The sequence below is a fragment of the Pteropus vampyrus genome, unplaced genomic scaffold (genome assembly GCF_000151845.1).
Source record: "Pteropus vampyrus isolate Shadow unplaced genomic scaffold, Pvam_2.0 Scaffold1, whole genome shotgun sequence".
Lineage (NCBI taxonomy): Eukaryota > Metazoa > Chordata > Mammalia > Chiroptera > Pteropodidae > Pteropus > Pteropus vampyrus.
Window position 1 is genome coordinate 3,363,211 of NW_011888782.1, and position 20,934 is coordinate 3,384,144.

General features: G+C 35.4%; 1 protein-coding gene across 1 annotated transcript in view; it reads right to left on the reverse strand.

Annotated features, from left to right (window-relative positions):
- Positions 1-20,934, reverse strand: part of LOC105288515 (collagen alpha-4(VI) chain-like) — an 88,433-nt gene that overhangs the window by 41,587 nt on the left and 25,912 nt on the right. The window contains exons 13-19 of the mRNA XM_011354785.1: positions 20,441-20,494; positions 13,036-13,107; positions 11,945-11,971; positions 10,452-10,496; positions 8,407-8,460; positions 4,886-4,948; positions 4,474-4,539 (exon numbers count right to left, since the gene is read on the reverse strand). Of these exons, the coding sequence (XP_011353087.1) occupies positions 4,474-4,539; positions 4,886-4,948; positions 8,407-8,460; positions 10,452-10,496; positions 11,945-11,971; positions 13,036-13,107; positions 20,441-20,494 (381 nt within the window). The remainder of the gene's footprint in view (positions 1-4,473; positions 4,540-4,885; positions 4,949-8,406; positions 8,461-10,451; positions 10,497-11,944; positions 11,972-13,035; positions 13,108-20,440; positions 20,495-20,934) is intronic.

The window sequence follows — 20,934 nt, forward strand, 5'->3', positions numbered from 1 at the left end:
CATATTCTTCAACAAGTCATGTTTAATATTTGAAAAATATTGGTACTTCTATTTCTACCTGCATCTGAGAGGGTAGACAGAAACAACAGGTAGAAGAATGTGTCTCTGCATGTGTGGAGTGATCAAGATATACAGATGATGACAAAGGGACTGGTTACAATAAGGAAACTCTAATGCTCTCAATTTTTTTTTTAAGATCAGAAATGGAAAAATTGGTAGAGAAAGTATGATTCCATCTTTCAGAGAAATGGATATCACCTGATCCAAAGTAGGGATATCTTAGACTATTAGCCAGTGAAGTCACATGCTAACTCAATAAAAATATATAAACTGGGAAAGAACGTGAAATGCAGAAACAAAAACATGTTGTGCAAAGTATTCTTTCAACTGTTATATTATATGAAATTCTGAAACAATTTCTATGTTCCATAATATGAGGGAAGTGTTAATTAAGTTATGGTGGAAATGCTTATTTAAATATTATACAATTAAAAATTACCTTTATCAAAAGTTTACAAAGTAGAAAAATGTGCCGTAACATCATTCTTTTCAAGTGTGCTAAATTTGAGAAAGAATAATTTATCCCAAATATAGAGAAAGACAAAACGATAAATCCTCATTTTCTTATATTGTAGTAGGACATTTTTTTAAAGCCCATGAGATAGATCCTGATCTAACTTTCTCAGGGAGAGTAACTTTGCCATCAATGAGTTAGGAAAGTTCAGTAAAGTGATGGTTTTCTTGGTTACTGAAATTATTGGTATTTTTCTCTACAGTTTACTTTTCTATATTCCCAAAATGTGACTTTTATACTGGGATTTTTTAAAATAAAGTGGGTTGCGTGAAGGGAGAAGGCTTTAAATATAGCACTCTTGATATAATGAAAATTCTTTCTTAAAATGTTTATCATTTTCTCATTTCAACAATAAATAGTTTTTTGTAGCCAGCATAATAAAGGAATTATTTGAGCCAATGCTGGAACCACTGAGTAAAAGATTGTTGGGAAACAAAAAGGTACAGTCTCAGAGTATCATTGTTCAGATTAGTTAACCATCAGGAAGAGGGAAAAGGTATGTTCACAATGGATAAACCTGGTGAACACCATCTTAATCAGGTGACCAAATAAATGTACCAATAATGAAACAAACTGACATAGCGTCTCTCCTGGTGACTGAGAAGGGTATAGTATTTCTTAATTTCTTGTCAAAAATGTTTAACCTGAATCTAGTCACAAGGAAACAAATCCTAATTGAGAGATGTTTAGCAAAATACCTTGTCTGAAATGTCAATGTCATGTAAACAAATGAATAACTGGACAACGGTTGTGATTAAAGGATGCTATGGAGGCAAGACAACCATACACACTCCTTAGTCCTTGACTGGAATCCAGAATGACAATAAAAATAACCATAAAGGGCCCTGTTGGGGCAAGTGTGGAAATCTGAATATGGACTGTATAATGGAAATAATTTTGCATCAATATTTTCTTGAGCGTGATGATTGCATTGTGCTTATATAGGAAAATGTCCTTGTTTTTAAAAGATATGTATTGAATGTTTAAAAGCAAAATGTCTTGATACCATCAATTAATCCTCAAATGGCTCAGCAAAATATATACATAATTACCTATGTATTTGTATAGAGTGACATAAATCAAATAGGGCTAAATGATAGCGATCGGTGTTCATTGTGCTATTCTTACAACTACAACTTTTCTGTAGATTTAAATTTTTTCAAAACAAAAAGTTGGGGTAAAAGTTATACAGGTTCAATACAGAATCTTTCAACAATTCAGAGAGTAAGGGTAAGGAAAAGAAATGCATAATTTCTGGGCGTTTCTCCTTCCAGGATGAATAGATATAGATATATTTTATAAGTTATGGTGGAAATGCTTATTTAAATATTATACAACAATTAAAAATTACCTTTATCAAAAGTTGAATAGTTTTATAATCTGGTTTTTCTTTCACTTAATATTACATCATGAATGTTTTCCTTGCTATGAAATAGTCTTCCAAATTATTTTTCATGGCTTAATAATATTCTATCATGTGGGTTTGCCATTATTTATATAAAATATCTCCTATCACTGAACATTTAAGCATTGTAGTGATTAAAAATCACTACAGTGATCATCCATGGAGCTGAATCTTTGTGTTGGTCCATGATTAGCTTCTGGATAAACTTCTAGAACTGGAAAGGCTGGATCAAAGGATGTACACATCTTAAGCTGTGACAGATACAGTTGGTGGCTATAAAATACTGTCTCCCCTTTCTTCCTTGCTAAGAAAATCTTAGTTTTGTATGAGGCAGCACCATGCCCGGCTCCAAGGGATGAGTTATGACCTGTCTAGGTCAATCATGGCAATCTCATTTCCTTTGTCACAGACTTGCTTTCTCTGGCTCTCTTAAAATGGGGTGAGGGCAGGTAGGGAGTATAGGGCCCAGTCAATGAGCTACATGAGCTATAAAGAGAATGTTGCTGGGAGTGCCCTAATGAAAGGAAAGCCCCCTTCCTTATGGCATTTTATGTAAAGGTAAAGGCAAAATTCTTAGGTTGCCAAGCCCACGGACCATGACGAGGATGGCCCCGTGGAAAGAAAGAAGCTGCATCCCTAATGACATCACTGGGTTTTGATGGCATCATTGAGCTACTATACCAAACCTGGAATCACCTATTCCTGGATTATCAAACACGTTTATTAGCTAAACACTGCCAGTCAGGCCTTCTGTCACTTGTATATTAAAAAAAAAAAAAAAAACAGAAACAAAAAAACAGCAGTCTAACTGATGTATGTTGCCTAAGACTGCCTTTTAAAAAGGTTGTATTGGTTGGTTTTCATTCTCCCCTGACCTGCGAAAGCATGACTGGATTTCTATTCTTTCCCCAGTCCTAAGTATATAACAAAGTTTCTCAGATTGGTTTGAAAGACCGCTTCATCAGAGCATCTTCTCCATCCAAACTGCAACTTCAAATCTGCTCTTTGGATCCACTCAGAACTAAAACCAATGAAAGAGTGCCCCCTAGGGGGATGTCTTCTAAATTCCTAGAGTACATTTCTTAAAGCTCATGGGAGTAGAAACCACGAGCAACACAAATGCAAAAATACGGCACTGCCTCAAAGGGTTACAATTTTTTGTTGCATGCACAATTCAGGGATCCGATGTTCAAGATTAATCTTAGCTAAAGTCAATGATGGAGATCTCTGTGAGTATGAGGCTCTCCCATGGCTATTGTGCTGTGATGGAAACAACACTGGACAGTTTGTCCGGAGGCCTGAGTTCCTTCCCAGCTGTTAAACGACAAGCAATCCATGGAACCATAGCTCAATTTATACATAGATCATGACCTTTTTCCCCATGACAGCCACTAACTCATGGAAACTTTGAAGTGGTTTCTTTAATCTGCCCACCTTGCAGATGAGGAAACTGGGCCCAGATGAATTAGTTGCTGCCCTGCTGTTCTCTTAGCTCAGTCCCATAGTTGAGTGGGTTGTTGTTATTATTGAGTGGATATTCACAAGGCTCTCTAATCTCAACTCACCAAAAAGAACCCTCTCAGTGGACTTTCCAAAATAATTGTAATTAACAACAAGATGAGAAATTCTTATAACAAATCGTGATGGTTTTTTCACATAGCTACATAATAATGATCTTATTACAAACTAGATTTTATTCACGACCTGGACATATATAAAATGGATATGAACTAGCTACATTCAGGGAGAACTGATAGCCTAAGGTTTTGTCAAAGGATGTAAATTAGAAATCAAAATAAACAGAGGTTCCTTTACAGCTGTAAATATGTTGGTATGCAGACCTCATTCCTGGAAATTGGGAATGATGAGATATGAGGACGAAGACACTTAGGTTATTTTAGTCATTTTTCAGAGTCATGTATGTTAATGTCTAGGACATAAAAATCTAAAAACGGCTTCCAACAAGTAAGCATCTGTCAAGTTAACAAGTCTTTTTCCTTCTGTGATGTCTTCTGTCACGATACTTCTAGGCTTCAGAACTAGATGAGGATCCTATCTCTAAAAATGGCTAGTACCTGACCCACATCAATCAGCATCAGCAGTGATGGAAAGCAAGCCAGCAGAGGAATGACCTTGAGCATCTTTTAAAATTAAGACATCATTATAAAATTGGAGAATTTTAAAACTGAAAAGATCTTAGGAATCATTGAGTCTGATACTTTCATGTGGGATATGAAGAAACCAGGGACAAAGAGGTAAAGTGACATGTATTACTAGTGCTGTGGGAGATAAGATTTGTACAGAAAAAAAAAGAGAAATCTATGAGATGAAGATGCAAGGACAAGGAGATAAGTGGGGATTAACATCCTATCTCCATGGACAGGCTTGCCCTCTGGTTTTCTATGCTGATCCAACCAGAATGCCAGTGTTTTGCAACAGCTGTCATCTTTCCCCATATGAACCAGTATCCCCAAGTAAAAAGAGACCATCTCACCTGATGTCCACGCCTTCCTTTTTCTCCATCAGGACCTTGGAGGTAACTATCAATTCCAGGATCTCCCTAAAAAGTAAAAGGTTGCTTACCTCACATGGTCAGGAAAGACAAAAAGGAAATTATAGGAAGCATGCTTTTTTAAAAAACAAAGGCACCAAAGTGGACACTTTTAATTGTCTAGGCTTACTCAGTAATCCCAAATACGCAATGCAATTAAAATTCCAAACTCTTTTAAGAAAGCGAAAGTTTTATAAGACAGGTTTCCTCTCAAATCTTTTATTTGTTACAATACTAAAATAGGCTGAATGATGCCTCATGAATGAATAATTAATTGCTCTTTGCCTTCGTGCTCAAGCAAACAGTTTACAAGTCCCTGGATGAAAGCAGCATAAACCCCTCCTCCACTACTCACAGGATCTCCCCTTAACCCAGGCTCTCCATGCTCTCCAGGTTGTCCAGGTGATCCTGTCAAGCCCTTAAATCACACACACACAAAAAAAGTGTCACTTTCTAAAATCACCTATTGCCTAAAGGAAAAAAATAAATTGAATTTAAAGGGTAATTTAATAGTACTTGAACTTTAAAGAATTCACTTACAAAGAAGTGAGACTGAGACACAGAAAAGAACACACTATTATTGGAAATTTGTCATATGCTTGGCCCTAGGTGTGCACTACCTCATTTAACCCTCACAATTCAGGAATTACCCCATTTGCATATGAAGGACCTGAGACTCAGGGAAGTTGGATCCAGGTCTCCCTACAACCAAATCCCTTGACCTTGTCCTCTACTTTCTCCAAATTCTGATTCACTACTCACAGAAACACATGTCAGAATAAGAAGGCTTTCTGTATCTCAAATGTGGGCAGCATTAGCAGAGAAAGATCTCATTTAAAAAAAATGAAAAAAAGAGGAGAAAATGCTTCCAGAGCTCCTGACTGCTGTAGACAGGGAACCAGAGAGGTGAAGCAACTTGCCATAACGCTATGACATGATAAGCAAATGGTGGTTTCTATTAAAACCTGTCCTAGTGGTACCATATCAGAATGCTAGTCCCCACAGAGCTACAGAGTCAGGATGAGTACCTACCCCAAGAACCTTCCTCAGAGGATGTTCTATGCCTGGTTCTAGAACAGCGGTTTCCAACCTTTCTGGCACCAGGTACCTGGGCTCCCATGAGAATCTAATGGCTGATGATCTGAGGTGGAGCTGAGGCAGTGATGTTAGTGCTGGGGAGTGACTGCAAATACAGATGAAGCTTCACTCACTCTCCCACCGCTCACCTCCTGCTGTGCAGCCCGGTTTCCAACGGGCCCCAACGGGCCACGGACAAGTACCAGTCTGTGGTCCAGGGACTAGGGACCCCTGTTCTATAGGGTATATGCCACACTCAGAAAATAATGAAGTGGGGCCTTTTTCTGAGATCTGGCTCTCAGACACACAAGGAATGGAATGTTCTCTAGGCTCCAAAAGAAGCCACCTCATTATGACTTGAGACATTCTGACCTGTTTTCTGGCTGATACGATGGTAAAAGCAAGCATCTAATCCTGATGCTTACTTTACTAGGTAGGCAAATTTTTTTTGACTTCTCTAAGATAATTTTCTTATTTGTGAAACAGATACCTATCTTACAGAGTTGTTACAGGGATTAAATGGAATAATAAATTAAAATTCTGAGTACAGAGACTGGCCTATGGTTCCTATTATGATTTGTCCAACTTCTCGTCCCTCCTTTTTCTGACTCAGACACCGGCTTCCAGAATAATCTCTAAACATGTAGCTTTGCACAAGCATCTTCCTTGCCTAGACACTGTCAATAGCACCTGATTACACAGTAGAAGAAAAACAAAACCCCTAAACATGGCATGAAATTGACTCCAAGTTACCCTCCCGCACTTTCCTCTCACTCTTTATACTTTTGATCTCATCTTCCACTCCTCTTGAATTGGATTCTTTGTTTGTCCAAACCCACTCTGAGCTCTTCTAACTCTAAGCCTTTAGTTTTTCTTAACCTGGAATACCCTGTGTGTCTCTTACAGAAGTGAAAAATGTCTTGATTTTCTGTATTCCCTTGAATGCCAGAGTCCTCTCCACCCTTCAGCACCATGTTCAAATGTCACAGACCTTAGTACGGAAAGTCGGTGTCTTGCTCTCTTCTCTCTTCCCTCATCATCTGGTTGTTATTTATCCTTTGAGATTCGTCCCATCTTTACTCCCTTAATGAAGCCTTTCCGATGGCACAGGTTAAATCAGATCCCCCTCTCATTTACTTCTCTTTCATGAGCTTATCTCAGCAATAATCTTATGTCTATTTCCATGGTTATTTCATTAATGGCTGTCTCTCTCCATAGAGTCTAGTTCTGGGATAGAGAACCCATGCCTATTTTGCTCCTCATTCTATAGTCATGCCTGAATTACAATAGATGTTCAGTAAATATTGAGGATTGATTGGATGAAGAAACACCATTCTATTTTAGATTCCTTCCCAAGTTACTATGCTCCCATTCACTCTTTATTTGCACCATTCTTACAATCTTTATCTTATCCTATCTTATATTATAGTTCTTCCTGTACAAATCTTATTTCTTTCACCAGCTAATAAGTTCTTTGTTTGTTGTAACTATGCCTTATTTATCTTTTAACTCTTCTTTGTGTCTAGCAAAATGCCCTACAGGTAGGAAACATTTGACAGGTGTTTATTGAATTTAATTATATTCAACGGAAACTGAAGGCTCTCCAGTCTTGAAGGAAGTGTGATGTCCTCCACTTTCTCCAAATTCTGATCCACAAACTACAGATTGGAAATTAAACCTCAATAAAGAGCCATTTCTTGTGACTTCTTATTTCATTTATCAAGAAATCAATCCACACCTTGAGGTAAAGCAATACTCTAATTCCATGAGGGGTATAAAAATATATATATATAACAAATTTAATCCCCCTTATCTAATCATAGTACTGTGCTGAGATGGATCCTTCAGGCTGTGTTCTATAATTGGTTAGTAATGTCTGCCATAGGCACAGGAAGGGAGAACTGAGTACCTATGTCTTTCCTTACCCATAGAAATATAATTACCAGCATAAGGCAGTGTAAAGTCACTATCAAGCATATAGTACAAATAATGTACATTGGAAGAATGTAGAGAAGCGGGGAGATAGCTACAGATTGACATGGTGGATGAGGGCATCATGAAGAGGAAAGAGAAGATCTGGAAACTGAAGAAAAAGTGATACTCAAATAACCACTGAGGATGGAGGCAGGGAAAAGGCATTCCAGGATGGAGTACCTAGCATGAGCCAAGGCACAGAAGTAAGCTTGCATAGGAATCTTCAGGGACATTGAGTAGTATACTATTTGATCTGAAAGGATGTTTCTTTTTTTTATTTTTTAATTATAGTTGACATACAATATTATATCAGTTTCAGGTGTACAACATAGTGATTAGACATTTACATAACTTATGAAGTGATCACCCTGATAAGTCTAGTAGCTACCTGACACCATACATAGTTATTACGAAATTATTGACTATATTCCCTACGCTGTCCTTTATATCTCTGCGACTATTTTATAATTGCCAATTTGTATTTCTTAATCCTGAGAAGGACAATTCTTGACTAAGATTAGTGAAGAATGTGGTTGAAAGGCCTTGGATGTTCAACTAAATCATTGGCAACACGGAGATATGAAAGCTTGTGAGATAGGTAACGACAATTACAAAAAGTTAATTAACTTTATTTACATTAATTATTTCAGTATCAATAGAATCAAGCCTTAAGTTAAAGCTTCCAAATAGTCATCTAATATTTACTGCCCTTTAATTCTTAATCTAGTACTTAAGCCACTAGATGATTTTTTCCCAAAGCTTAAAAATAAACTCTCAAGGTCAGTTTAACCAGCAGAAATATGAAAGAATATTTTCATACTTTACCCGATTTCCTCTATTTCCTTTTTCTCCAGATGACCCTGGGATTCCATGATTACCCTAAAAAAAAGTAAAAAATAAATAAACAAAGAATCTTTGTTATATTAGTCACACCTTATTATTAGAAACTGTAGTCACACTCTATTAGAAACTTTTTTCTCATACTTTCAAAATCCAGCCAACAGTAGAAAGCTTCTTTACCATTCTATTTCTGCATATGAATAATCCTCCTTTTGAAAAACAATTTAAAATTCCAGGTAACAAATTTTAAAATATTTTACATCCATTAATGAGCTGATAAAAAAAAAAAAATTCTTTAGAGTTCAGAATAAAGAGAAAGCAGGAATCCATGGAAGTAACAGCCATTGGCTGTCCTAAGGACTTCTTATCACTCACCGTGAGTGTGGTGGAAAATGATCAGCTATTCTAAAGTGGTCCTAGAAGGTAATGCCACCAAGTATATGGCAAAAACAAACAACCTTCAACTCGGGCTTTAATGACTTCTCACAGACAAAGTTCAATAAAAAATGAGTTTAATCAAAGATCACAACACACATGAGGGAGACACCAAGACGGGGGAGTCAGCAGAAACAACAGACAACAAAATCAGACTTGCAATGACTATAGATATTGGAATTATCATATACAGAATATAAAATAAGTATATTTAATACATTTAAATAAGTGGGGAAAAAAGCAACTATAAAAAAAAAGACACCAAGCAGATTTGAAAAAGAATCGAATAGAACTTCTTATAGTGAAAATTAGAATAATTTACATTAAAAATCTAACTGACAGTTGAAATGGTAAAAAATCTAACTGACAGTTGAAACAGAAGTGATAGAACAATTAGTAAACTAGAAACAGGAAATTATTGAGAACGTAGCACAGAAAGACAAAGAAAAAGAAAATACGAAAGAGAAGTTAAGATACATTGAAGTCTCACAAATTTCTAATTAGACTCCCATAAATAGAAAATAGAGAAAATGAAAAAGATAAAAATTTCAAAATGATAACTCACTAAGGATTTTCCAAAAATTATAGAATGCACAAATGCTTAGATTCAAAAGCCTAATGAATCCAAACCAGAATAAATAAAAAGAAATCCACACCTGGACACATCATATTGAAACTGCAGGAAACTGTGAAGATATTAAGAAGTACAAATTGGTAGCAAGAAAATAGTCACAGGGATGTAAAGTACAGCATAGGGAATATAGTCAATAATATTGTACTAACTATGGTGCCAGGTGGGTACTAGACTTATCAGGGAGATCACTTCATAAATCATATAAATGTCTAACCACTATGCTGTATACCTGAAACTAATACAAAATAATAATAAATGTCAACTGTACATGAAAAAAAATTATGTATGTATATACCTTAAAGTTAAAAAAAAAACTGCACAAAACTAAAAACAAGGGAAATTTTATAGCAGCCTGATATTTTTTTTTAAGATTGCTGACCAAGGAACAACAATTAGTTTGATAGATAACTTAACTGCAATAATGAAAGATAATAGAAGACAGAAGAAGCCAGAAAAATATGAAATTACATTTTCAAAGTACTCAAAAAAAAAATAATTGTTTACCCAAGAACTATCTTTCAAGAAAAAGGATAAAATAAAAAGATTTTCAGGGAAATAAAAACCAGGAGAGTTTATGTACCTCATTAAAGGAAATTCTAAAATATGGCCTTTTCATATTCTTTTGAAGGCATCGGTAATAGTAATAAATATGAGGGTAAAGCTAGATAAGCATTGGCTTATAAAACAATAATAATAGTGTCCAATTGGTAGAATTTAACAACAACAACAAAAGATGGAAATAAAATACCAGACAATAATATGTAATATAGGAGGAAGCTGATCAGAGCTAAGTTTCTAGGATCTTGGTATGTTGAGGATTAGGACAAATATATAAATTAATGTTTGACATTATTGGGCATGCATGTTAAAATATCTAGACTAATTGTGAAAAGTATAAAATAGAGAGTATAAATGTCAAGCTAGTAGAGAGGATAAACATAGAATGAGAACCTTTCTGTACCTGTTCTCCATCCAGGCCATCAACACCATCCTCACCAGCGCTGCCCTGTGGAGCAAAGGAAGATGGGAATGCTAGAGACAAGAGGACCAGATGTCCATAGTTATTGCTTTGATGTTAATTTCCTTGCTAATTTTTTTTTTCTAGTCAGGAGAATCCAGACCTTTCAAAACAACATTCATATACTGCATTCAATTACTAAAAAGCAATGATTATTTTCTTTCTGAAATAGTCATTAGCATTATATGCTGTTTTTCCCAGCAGTTTCAGAGGCCAAAGAAAACGATAAGAAAAAAAAAGAAACTCAAATTTTGAATGGCTAGAAAGACTTCCTTTTAAAATTCTGCACTGGAAACAAGTAACTCTTTATGCAAAAACAAGACTGAATGAAACTTTTCCCACTGGTTGCTTGTTAAAGATGGTCCTTTTGTCATTGACTTTTTTTTTTTTTAAAGAAGACTGAAAAATATGACTGAATTAATCTGCAAAATGGAAACTTGGATGGTCTCTGATTAAAGAGGAACTAAAAGGGAGTGTATCCATATGTGTGCATTCGGGGGGATTTACAATAAAAAAAGCTCCTTAAGAAAAGAAATGAAAACTAAGGCTAAATAAATGATAAGAGTAAAAGCTGGCAGCTGCATAGTGACATCTCATCAAATATGCCATCACTTTCAAATTATGGGCCCTTCACTTTGCCAACTATCTCAAAATGACAGTTAACATATTTATTTTAAAGTATCTTTTGAAAAAAGTTCAGAGTTTTACAAGCAGAAACAATACATTTTACATGTATAGAATAGTCGGTTTACTCCTGCTGCCCACACGAGGGAATCAAATATCAGGCACTTTTGAAAACCAAGTATAGCTGAGTTAGTGCATGAACATAAGCATATCAAACTCTCAGACTAAAGTTACATGATATATTTGCCACTGGCCATAGCAGGTGAATCAGTGGTACCAGAAGAAACAAGTAAAAAAAGCTTTATGAGCCCTTGTCTCTTTTGTTCATCACTTTGCAACCACCCCCTTGCATGATGTAGGGAACAGAGTGTGTACCTAATAAATATTCTTTGAATAAATGAGTGAAAAAAGGGATACTTTGCTTCTGAATCTAAATGTAAAGTTATTTCCTTATTGTGCCAGTTCCTTTCTTACCAGCCCTGTCCTAGCATTCCTCTCCCATTTGACACCTACTCTGCCCAGAGCCTCCTGACCACACCTTAAATTCAGGACCAACACTTCCAGATCATTAGGTGATAAATATGGTGGCTCAATTATTACAGCGTTAGCAAGGCTTAAGCCTGAAATACGTGTCTTACAAATAACAATTCTTTAGCATGGCATTTTAACTGTTAATATCATATGACATAACCCCTCATATAAAAGTTTTAAGCCCCGCCTCGCTCAAGCAAAAGAAAAGTGACTGAACTCAGTATTCTGTTTCCAAAAGAAACTGCTCTCCAGTTTAAAAAAGAATAAAGAAGGTCACCTACCTTCTCTCCTGAAAATCCTCTCGCTCCCTAAAGTTAGGAAGAAATAAGCTTCAATGAGACTTTTAAACCATTGTTTCCTTTAGGAAACCACATGTTCCCTGACTTCAAGAAAGAGCAATTATTAGATCAAAATGAAGATTTCTTCTTGAGTGGCTGTAACATACCTCACAGCACTCTGACTGCTGCTGCTCTCTCTTGTTTGTGACTTGAAGAAAATGATACTTTGTAACTCCTCACATAGTAAGGGTGAGCAAGAAACAGCAGTGACCTGCCATTTATTATTATAAGTCATATTTTCAAACTAAAATGAGAATACACTGGCCAACAAACATGAGGGGGCCTCCAGGAAAAAGAAGACAAATTAATTAAAAGAATAACTTATTAAAATACACAGAGTATGAGCACCGTGGTCAGATAAAAACTCTCTATAGTATTATAAAGTTATAGAAATTTTTTTCTGGCCTTATTAAAGGAGATTTCTCTAAACATAGAAGGTTAAGAGACATTTAATGAAACTATTTTAAAAGGTGCTTCACCTATTATCCCTTTAGCCTTTAAATTTTCAGTGTGTCAAGTTCACCTTCCAGTTGCCAGCACTGTGACTATTCCAGAGGGTTTTTTCTGGTGCCAGAGCCTGTCCACACACAAGATAGGCCAGAAATGCTGGAGAATTATTATCGCCTAGCAGCAGCACTCAAATATTGCCTGACATATTTGGTGTATGAATACCCCAGCTCCCACACTCTTTAAGTGGGAGTTAACATTGAGGTGCATGTTTGACACTGGCTGCTAGAGTTCCTCAGCAGGACTAAGCTCTGTCTGCCCATGGTGATGATCCAATTGATGATGTACCCTTTTTAGGCTACCTGCCCTCCTTGTCTAAATTCTCTACTCTCTACTAGTGTTTACTGAGATGGCTTCCCAGTAAACTATTTGCACTTGATTCCTTTTCTCAGGCCCTGCTTCTGGGAAACCCTCCATTTGAGGAGGAGCCAAGATCCCAAAACTATGTTGAAGAATTAAGGTTTTCCTCAAACTCAAGAATGAAACAGAGATAAGGAAAGAATTTCACAGCTCGAAGTTACGCTTACCTTAGGTCCCCTCACACCTGGGCATCCTTCCTCACCTCGGAGTCCAGGAGAACCCCGGGGGCCTCTTTCTCCCTATGAGACAAAGATACACATGGAAATGGTCAAGCAACTATTTCTGTCACTGCCCAGCTGATTCAAACCAACAATAATGACCATCAGAATGACTAAAATGTGACAGTTCTTACAATTACCTCCACATCCTCAGAGACCTGATCAGGTCACCTGCAAGGCAACCAGAATGTTCATCCATCAACTGCCCATATTGATGATCCCAAATCATACAAAACCAAATTATCTGTATTTTTTATCAATTCAGTCAAGCCACATGGGCAAAACTTCAGCATTCAAACAAAACAGAGGTGTGTCTGAACACATCCTTCAGCCAGTTAAAATTGGATGGTTGTCTTATGGCCCCACAAAGAAGAAACCACTATTTAACTTTTTCCCTTCTAGGTGGAATCCTTCCCATTCCTAAGGTATAGATCATTTGCCACCACCTCCCCTTCTGATACGTTATTGTTGTTTTTGTGTTATATTGTTTCCTGCTGTATTGTGAGCTTCTTGGAAACAAGGACAATGTCTGGTTTATTTATCTCTGGGTTTCCAGCCCTAAGCACAGTGTCTGGCACACAGTAGACATCCAATCAGGATTTGAAGAATGACTCCCTGAATTTTATTAATATCATCTTTTGACCTAGAAATTGGTTAAGAAAGGTAATGGTAGATATTATGCCTTTTGTCAAACTGATTAAATACAAATTAGAAAGTACTGTATATCCCATGAGCTTTCATCAAAACAGAGTCTATAAATGTAACTTCTAACTTTGATTTGCTGGGTTGTGTAACCTCCCTACATAAACTGTCCCAGACAGTAAAAAGGAACATGGTAAAGTGAGAAGCACTCTGGACCTAGAATAAAAGGACCCGGGTTCAAGTCCCAGTTCTGTTTCCAACTTATTTTGTAAGCTTAGACAAGCACATGACTCTATGAAATACGATTTTCTCCATTTATAAAATGCGGAACTGGATAATACAGATTCTAACAATTCAAGGATTGTTGCATTGAATGCATGAGATACTGTATTGAAAGTACTTCGCAAATCCTATGGACTGGAAAAAGGAAGTGTTTTATACTTAACAGACAAAGAGATAAAGAAAAAAGCACAGTTTCTGGCATCAGACAGTCATGAGTTTGGGCACATCGCCAACCCTCTGTATCTGACCTTAGCAAATCACTTACTGTCTCTGAGTTCCTACTTTCACCTTTATCAAATGAAAGTATTAACACCTATCGATAGGATTGTGATGAAAATTAAATGCCATAATGTATACAAAATGCCTAAACAGAACCTAACACACAGTAGATGTCAAATAAATGTCTGCCTTCTCCCTTCTTCCTAATCTACATGCATATTTAGATTCAATGTGTGGTGTTTAATTTTCATCTGGAAAATTTAATTCTAACATATTTACTGCACTATATTGCACTATGCAGTGTTATCAATCATGAATGCTTGGTTATTGTCTTAAAAATAGTTGCTATACACAAAACAAATGTCCCTGGTAAAAGCGGGGACACCAAGGAAAAAAATTTACAATTTTATTTTTAACAAAACATTAAAAATAAACCCACTCTTAGAATGGCTATTATCAAAAGAAAAAAGAAAAAAGAAAAATGTTGATGAGGATGTGAAGAAATTAGAACCCTAATGCACTTTTTCATAGAAAAGAGTGCAGGGCTGCTGAATACAGTATGGTAGTTTCTCAAATGAGTAAAAATGGAATTACCATATTATCCAATTATTTTGCTTCTGGATGTATATCCTAAAGAGCTGAAAGCAAGGTCTCAAAGAGACATTTGCACAGCCATGTTCATAGCAGCATTATTTGTAACAGTTAAAAGGTAGAAGCAACCCAAGAGTCCATTGACAGATGAATGGATAAACAAAAGCGGTGTATATCCACAATGAATATAATTCAGCCTTAAAAAGAAAGGAGACCCTGACATGCTACAACATAGAAAAACCTTGAAGACATTATGCTAAGTAAAATAACCTGAAAAACACATACTGCCCCATTCTACTTAAGGAGGCAACTAGAGTAGTCAAATTCACAGAAACAGAAAGTAGAATGGTGGTTGCCAGGGGCTGGGGAGAGAGGGAAATGGGGAGTTAGTATTTAATGGGTACAGAGTTTCAGTTTTACAAGAGGAAAAAGTTCTGGAGATGGATGGTGGTGATGGTTGTACAACAATGTGAATGTACTTAATACCACTGAACTAACTATACACTTAAAAATGGTTAAAATGGTAAATTTTACATTACGTGTATTCTACCACAATTAAAAATTGTAAGAAAACAGAAAAAGAAAAATGAGAATAAAAAGGAAAACAAACCATTCTTATGACTTCTATTCCAAATTTCTAAAGTTTCAGTTGCTGTACATACATAATTGGGTACGTGTTTTCCCAAAATTAGTCCTCAGAAAAAAAGAGTATTCTTAAATTTGAGTCTTCACAAAGTTTTTTATATTTTGTGTACTCTCTCTAATTGACTTCTCTCTTTACTTTGAACAGTATAATATTGACACCCCATCAGTGTTAATTTGAGATATTTTGGGAATGTTTATGGAGGTCACCAACCAGATCAGTTAAAAAAGAAAAAATAAGAAGGCAAAGAAATATAACAGATTACTTATTTATTATATTTGAGGGTGAAACCTCACAATTTCAACTGTTAGTGATTATGCAAACATGACTTTTAAAAATCACTTTTATAAGGACTAGAATTTATGATTACTTTTTAGAGACCACAAAAATATTCTTACAAGAAAAACGAGGCAATAAGTTTTGAAGCTGGAAATAAAATAAATAAAATTTGTGATGACAGATTTCATAAACAGAAATCTCAACAATCGTTTATCTTAAATAATTCAGACAGAAGGGAATACAATAATATGCTCTAGAAAACTGGGTGAGATGTTCCAAAAAGTGACTCCAGTAATGCTGAAGAAACTGATATAGAAACTACATGGGAAGAATTTTTAATAAAATGGTTGATAAAATATTATTGAGAGAGAAAAGCAGAATTTCTCATTTAATATATCATTTTACATATAAATTTTTAATGTGTAAAAGAAGACTTTAAATGTTTCTATGTAACTAAATAAGTTAAACATTATAAGTAGATATTTGTTTAATTCAATTACATCCCTAAAAGTCCATATATTCTAATTGGGCAAAAACATTTTTTAAGGTGTTCTCATGAGAAAATGGGACTTTACTTATAATGGGCACATATGTTAAATTGTTTTAGAACAAAATTTGAGCATACTGTGTTTCTCATTCGGATATCAAGCTCTATCATGTTTAAAAACTGGTCTCCCATTCACTCACAGCAGTTGATGAAAGCAATCGATTATAGCCATGATTTAATGGAAAAAAATAACCTCAACAGCTTTTGAACCATGCGGGGCTGGTTCAAGTTACTTTATGAAAAATGAAAATAGCAAAAATATAATACAACAATAATAATATCCTGTTTTGTAGATAAAATGTATACAAAATATTTAGGCACATATGAAGATGTGAACAAATATAAGCTGTTTTTGTTACTGCTGAAGTTACATAACTATTTTTTGTCACCTTAGATAATCTGACTAATTTGAAATATAACTAAGTCTTTGATGTATAACCAACACATATGTAAATCGCCATCTCATGATAGGTAAATTTTGAAAATATATAGAATTTGTGAGTCTGGTAGATTGTATTTCCCAAAGATGGCCACAACGAAATCTCCGCAGCTCTTCTGCTTTGTGACCCTGCCAAGCCTCCATCAAGAGGAGGAGTCTAATCTCCCAACCTGCCTCTTGAGTCTAGTCTGGATTTAGTGACTCACTTGTATCCAATAAAATGTGGCAGAAAGTTACCACCTGACTTCTGAGGCTTGCCCCAGAAGTGTTGTAGCTTCAGCCTTGGTCTTCTGGAATGCTCACTCAGGAGGAGGCTTCCCTGCTGTGTGTTCCCTCTTAGACCCAGCCGCCATATGCCATAAACTTACATTTTGGCCTTTGTCATGCCAGCCATCCCAGCAGAGCACCAGAGGGCGAGAGAGGAAGCCATCTCAGCAGTTAGAGGTCCTCCACCTCTAACGGCCTAGTCAGCTTATCTGAGACCCCAATACCCCACTGTTCCCTTTTCACTTTCCCCATCCAGATTTTGAGGACGTAATAAAAAATAATTTTTGTTTTACACCAATAAGGGTTTGGTTTTTCTTGCGGGGGCAGAGGGCATTTGTCCTAATACACTTTCATTTTGAATCTACAAATTATGAGTCCCATTATGAAACTTATACATCTGTAGAGGGATGTCTCCGCTGTTGAGCAAACCAATAAGACCTGCTTTGCTGGAATATGACATTAAAAGCCATTCAGAGGATAATATATTTTTAAAGTCACCTTTTCTTATGAGAAATGCAGGAAAAAGCAAGCGAGACCTGCTAGAGCTGCGATGGGTCTAGTCCAAATGGAGTTGTGCTATAAGTGTAAAATACACGCTGGATTTCAAAGACAATATATTTTAAAAAGTAAGATGTCTTATCAATTTTTATATTAATTACATGTTGAAATAATTATATTTTGGATATATTAGGTTAAATAAAGTATATTATTAAAATTAACATGTTTCTTTTTACTTTCTTTAAGGTGGCTACCATAAAATTTTTAAAATATAAACAGTAGCCCCTCCTTGTTCCCCAGGGGAATACATTTCAAGACCCCCAGTGGATGCCTGAAACTGTGGATAGTACTAAACCTATATATACTATGTCTTTCCTATACACACATACTTATGATAAAGTTTAATTTATAAATTAGGTACAGTAAGAGATTAATGTAATTAATAATAAAATAGAACAATTATAATAATGCACAATTATAATAATAAAAGTTATGTGACTGTGATCTCTCTTAATATATCTTATTGTACTGCACTCACCTGATGTAATATAACAAAATGCCTACCCGATAAGATGCGTTTGCAGTTTGATATGCAATAGCATAATTAGCACCAATTTCTTTTCCTTCTTCACAATTCCACAGAAGTCTCATTCTTACCATAGATCTTAACAGCCTAAGCATATGATTTTTTTCCTAATTAAATTAAGAGCTTTCCCTTTTTCACTTAAAGAAAGCACCTTACAGCTTCTCTTTGGCATATTGGAAATGCCAGCCTCACTACTCTTGTGCTTTAGGGCCATTATTAAGTAAAATAAGGGTTAACTGAACACAAGCATTGAGACACTATGACAATCAATCTGATAATTGGGACAGCTACTAAGTGACTAAGGAAGGAGACTCTACCGTATGGAGTTGCTATACAAAGAAATGCTAAACAAAGAGATGAGTCACCTTTCAAGAGGAACAGCTCGAGATTTCATCACACTACTCAGAATGGCATAGAATTTAAAATGCATGAATTGTTTTTTCTGAAATTTTCCATTTAATATTTCAGATAGCAGTTCTCCACAGGTAACTGAAATCTCAGAAAGGGAAGTTCTGGATAAGGGCAGGGCTATATGTTGCTCACTATGTACTTCTAGCTCTGAACTTGAAAGTCTTTATAAAAATATCGTGGTTTTAGTATGTTAAAACAGTAGAGAAGTGAGACAAAACCAACTCCTACACTAGACAGACAAGGGCTTGTTTATGCTGTTTGTCTGAAATTGGTGGCAATGATACTGATGGGTTGGTCAGACCTTAAAATATTCGGTTAACTTTGGCCAGGCTCATTGAGCCACAGGCCAAGCAAAAAAATAATATAAAAATTAAAGGACATTTTAGAACATCATAAAAATGAGAAGGAATATTTTCACCACTCCTAAACAAAATAGCAAAAATTCACAATTTGTATTTATGACTGTATTTCTAATGCCTAAGACTATGCTTACTGAGGCAAAATAAAGAAAGAAAATTTGAGCAATTCTTCCATAAGTGTGATCAAAGAAATGGATCAGCTTACATACGTCTCAGCAGCTGCATTTTTCTCTAAGTTCTGCTTATTTTCCAAATTCAGGCGGCCTAAATGTTCAGAATAATAAAATTGCTCCAAGTGGAGCAATGAGAACATTAATGCTCGTATATGCCAGTAATTTAAAAAGTTTGGTCCAAGGACCCCATCAGGTACCCAAGACCCTTTAGGAGGAGTGCCCACAAAGTTAAAACTATTTTTCCAATTATACTAAAGTGTTGTTTTCTTTTTTACTCTTATTCTCTCCCAAGTATAGAGTTTTTAAGGGGCCACATAACAAGCGATAACCCCACAGACTGAATACAGAAGCAGATCTATGAATCTAGCTGTCTTCTAATAAGCTAGCCATGAAAGATATTTGAAAATATGTTTTAAAATGCTGCTCTCCTTACTAATTATATTTTGTTTTGAAAAATATCATTATTTGTTATAAAGGAATATTATTTATATTAAGGGTATATTTTTATTATTTTGAAATAAAATAAATAAATCATTTAATATTCTCTGTTTTAATTTCTCATATGGTAAATATAAATTTCTCATGTGGTTTCAAGAGCAACCACATTAATGAAAGCTCCTCAAGGTCTCCAATAATCTTTGCGAATATAAAGGCATCCTGAGACCAAAATGGTTGAGAACCAGTGGTATATACAAATCAACTTTAAAATAGACACCTGTAGCAAAGTGGTTTTCTATAATTTAAAATTAAGTGAAAACAATGGAGTTTTTTTTAGCCTTTTGTTATTTATATGATGTAATAAAGATGATCACTACCGCATCAGTGCCCTAGCTAACAATTCTTTCTATAATATACATTTTTCTCCATAGCCAATCACATGCTCAATAACTTTCCCTTGCCCAGGATGTATCCAGGGTTATATGCAAACCATCAGTAGGAAACTATAACCCCATCACCTTTTCAGCCACTCAGGAAGGCATCTGAGTGATTTTGTTATAAGAATGGCCTTGATTCTCTTCAATTTATTTTATTAAACCACTTACAAACATGGCTACCTCATCAGTAGTAACAAATTACCTACAATTTAGCTCACGATTAACAACTACTATTATATTAACAACTACTATTATATTTATGCACGTTAGACACAGACCGCTTTTTCAGTTATCTCGAATTTACCGATTAAAAAAGAAAATGACCATATTTCCTCATTAAACACCTTCTAGAGACTATTTCTTCACAAAATTTTCCACCTGACATCTGTTACAATAAATAGTCATTTTTATATAGATATTTTAAACCCATTTTAAGTGGCATAGTCAGAAAAACTTTCATAACAAGTACAATTAAGTATTGCTGATTATAAACCCATCGTACCCTATTCTTTCAAAGAAAAAAAGGTAAGATTTAGTACTTACATGTTCGCCTTGTTCACCAGGATGACCAGGTAATCCATCAGAACCCTTCTCTCCCTGAAAAGAAAAAAAAATCAGAATAAATAAATTGGATTCCAAATTCTTCATTTCTCAGACCTAGGTGAAATAAAAATTGTTACTAATAGGTACCCCCATCTCGCTGAGTTGACATTTTATTGAGAATTTACTAAATGTTGAGCGTAATGAGCAGAGACATATAGAAACAAGTATTATTGGCCTTTCCTCCAGTGAAAACTTGAATTACCTGCTTGTCTTAATAGTCAATACAATAACCTATTTTTATTTTGCTAAAATACCTTTCAAGCCTTTCTCTTGTAAAAATCCAAACCAAAACTAGTTTCTAGTTAAATGTTTAAGGAAAACTGCTATTCTTAAAGAGACCTTTGACCTTGTTTTACAAAATGTCAGTAAGCAAAGTTATTATCACCCGTATTATGAGAAATAGCTGTTTACTTCTGTATGACTCAGCTATTTAG